The 2,308-nt window shown below is 39.7% G+C and overlaps 1 protein-coding gene across 1 annotated transcript; it reads left to right on the top strand.

Annotated features, from left to right (window-relative positions):
- The first annotated feature begins 208 nt into the window (after positions 1–208).
- LOC142532398 (F-box/kelch-repeat protein At3g23880-like) lies at positions 209–1,304 on the top strand. Its single transcript, XM_075638707.1, has one exon. It carries the CDS (start codon positions 291–293, stop codon positions 1,302–1,304), a length of 1,014 nt encoding a protein of 337 aa, XP_075494822.1. The 5' UTR covers positions 209–290.
- The last annotated feature ends 1,004 nt before the right edge of the window (positions 1,305–2,308 follow it).

Below are 2,308 nucleotides of genomic sequence, written 5' to 3' on the forward strand. Positions count from 1 at the left end.
TAAAGGACTTATCATATATACATATATATATGTGTGTGTGTGTGTGTGTGTGTGTGTGTTATTTCCATTAAGAGGGAAAAAAGAAAGTGCCAGACTTCCACAACAAGAAATCAACGAGGCTTATCGATCCAAGGCCAGGGCGTTGCGCCTGGATGAGACTCAGTTAAAAGGAAAAAAAGGAAATTCAAAGCTAAATAATTAGGCTCAACGGTAATTTTTGTGAAGTTTATCTTTGACTTTTTCTTCCCAAAACCTCTTGATTTTCTTCTTCCCAAAACTTCTTGTTGAAAATGGCTGCTCTTGATCGTACTCTGCAACCATTGTCGAATTCAAATCTTCCAGATGACATGGTAGTGGAAATTTTGATGCATCTTCCTGTGAAAACTCTTACCCAATTTAAACTGGTATCGAAAAGCTGGGATTTCTTGATTTCCAGTCATGATTTTGCGAAAGCCCATTTCTTGATTTCCAGCCATGATTTTGCGAAGACCCATTTCAATTCCATCAAGAACGATCACAGACTCCTCTTCGGTTCCAGTAGATCTCCCATGGATATGTACTGTTGCTCCGTTCAATCTGCAGTTGAAGACTCCGTTCCTACCATTTACCCTCCTCTGAATCAAAATTTGATCGTACAACCTGCTAGGCTTCCTCCTTTGTACAGGCCCCATGAATCCATATTGATTGAGGGGTCCTGTAATGGCTTGGTTTGTGTGTCAATCGGTGTTAGGATTCTCATTCTTTGGAACCCTACGACAGGGAAATTTAGGACCTTGCCAAAAGCTGGCACCGACTTTCGGAACAACTTCTTTAACGTGTCATATGCTTTCGGGTACAACAAGTTGCAGGACGATTACAATGTACTCGAATACTTTCAATATAAGAGCGGTGAAACTATTCTAAAGGTCTACAGTGTCAGGTCTGACTCTTGGAGGACCGTCTCTGATTGGCCAGGTCGAAGTGGTCATGTGCTCGCTCGAACTGGCATCTTCTGGAATGGAGCAATTTTTTGGCTAATGTTACGACCAGTTGGAATGGATCAGATTGTCTTCGACTTAGTTTCTCATCAACTTTCTACGGACATTTTTACGGTTCTGCCTTTGCCACCCGGTCTTGAAAAAGATAGTTATGAAAATAGCGAGTTTATGTTGGACCTGACTGTTTTATCTGGCTCTCTCGCTTCATGTATCTATCGAATCGCCCACTTCGAGATATGGTTTCTGAAGAAAAAGGCTTGGACAAAAGCAGCGCATCTCCCCTTCCCTGTTGGTCTCACTTGTGAGAACCTAAAATTCCAGCAGTAGCAGTAGCAGTAGCAGTAGCAGCAAATTTCAGCAGAAGCTAAAAATTTCAGCTGAAGCTAATATTTCAGAAGCTGGTATTTTTCCAGCAGATTGAAATCCAGCAGCCGACAACAGATAAAATCCAGCAGCAGCAGCACGAAATCCCAACAGACAGTTACTAATTCAGATCATAGCTTGTAACTGAAGCATTTAACACGAAATAAAGATGGTTAATGTCAGATTATGGCCTTAATTGGGAGGCTAACAGTCAGAATTTCACCTGTAAATATCACCCTCAAACTTCTGAATTGGTTTACCAAAAATCTGGAGTTATCACTTGAAATTAGAGCTAAGAGAGTACATTTTCGAAGCTGTAAAATCCAGTAGCAAGGCAAGCAGATTTCCAGACTTCAACCGAAATTTTTTAAGCAAATTACGGTAAGTGGGCTTATGTATAAATATCTTGAAACACGTTTGATACTTCTGATTCTAAGTTCAGTTTCTGTATGTTTGATTTCTGATATATGATTTTGAAGCACTGAAACTCCCTAGTGAACTAATGGTAGGAATATATATTTTGAACATTTCTGAATTCTGATTCTGATTCTGGCCTCACCCCTTAGAGGAGAGAACATATAGGGGACTGATATCAGTTTAGCCATGAAATTCACTAACGTGCTCAGTGCTTACTAATTCTGATTTCTGTTCTGAAACCTGTGATATCTGAATTCTGATTTCTGTTCTGAAAAGATGAGTTTCTGTATATTATTGTATTACTGTTTTTGTTGAAAATGGTTTCGAAAACTGGGAGTTATTCCCGCCCCTGCTTACTGAGTGACAACCATATCACTCACCCACTAAACTCATCTCAGATAAGAATGAGGAAGAAATATTAGAGGAGAAAGAGCAGATCCAGTTCTGGGGCTGGTGAAGAAGATTATTGTTTTCAGTTTATGTTATGTTATGTTAATTCCGCTGTATCTGTTAAGGCAATGTTGTGTCTGGTTTTACATTTCCGCTGTAAA

The sequence above is a fragment of the Primulina tabacum genome, chromosome 18 (assembly GCF_025594145.1).
Source record: "Primulina tabacum isolate GXHZ01 chromosome 18, ASM2559414v2, whole genome shotgun sequence".
Classification (NCBI taxonomy): Eukaryota; Viridiplantae; Streptophyta; class Magnoliopsida; order Lamiales; family Gesneriaceae; genus Primulina; species Primulina tabacum.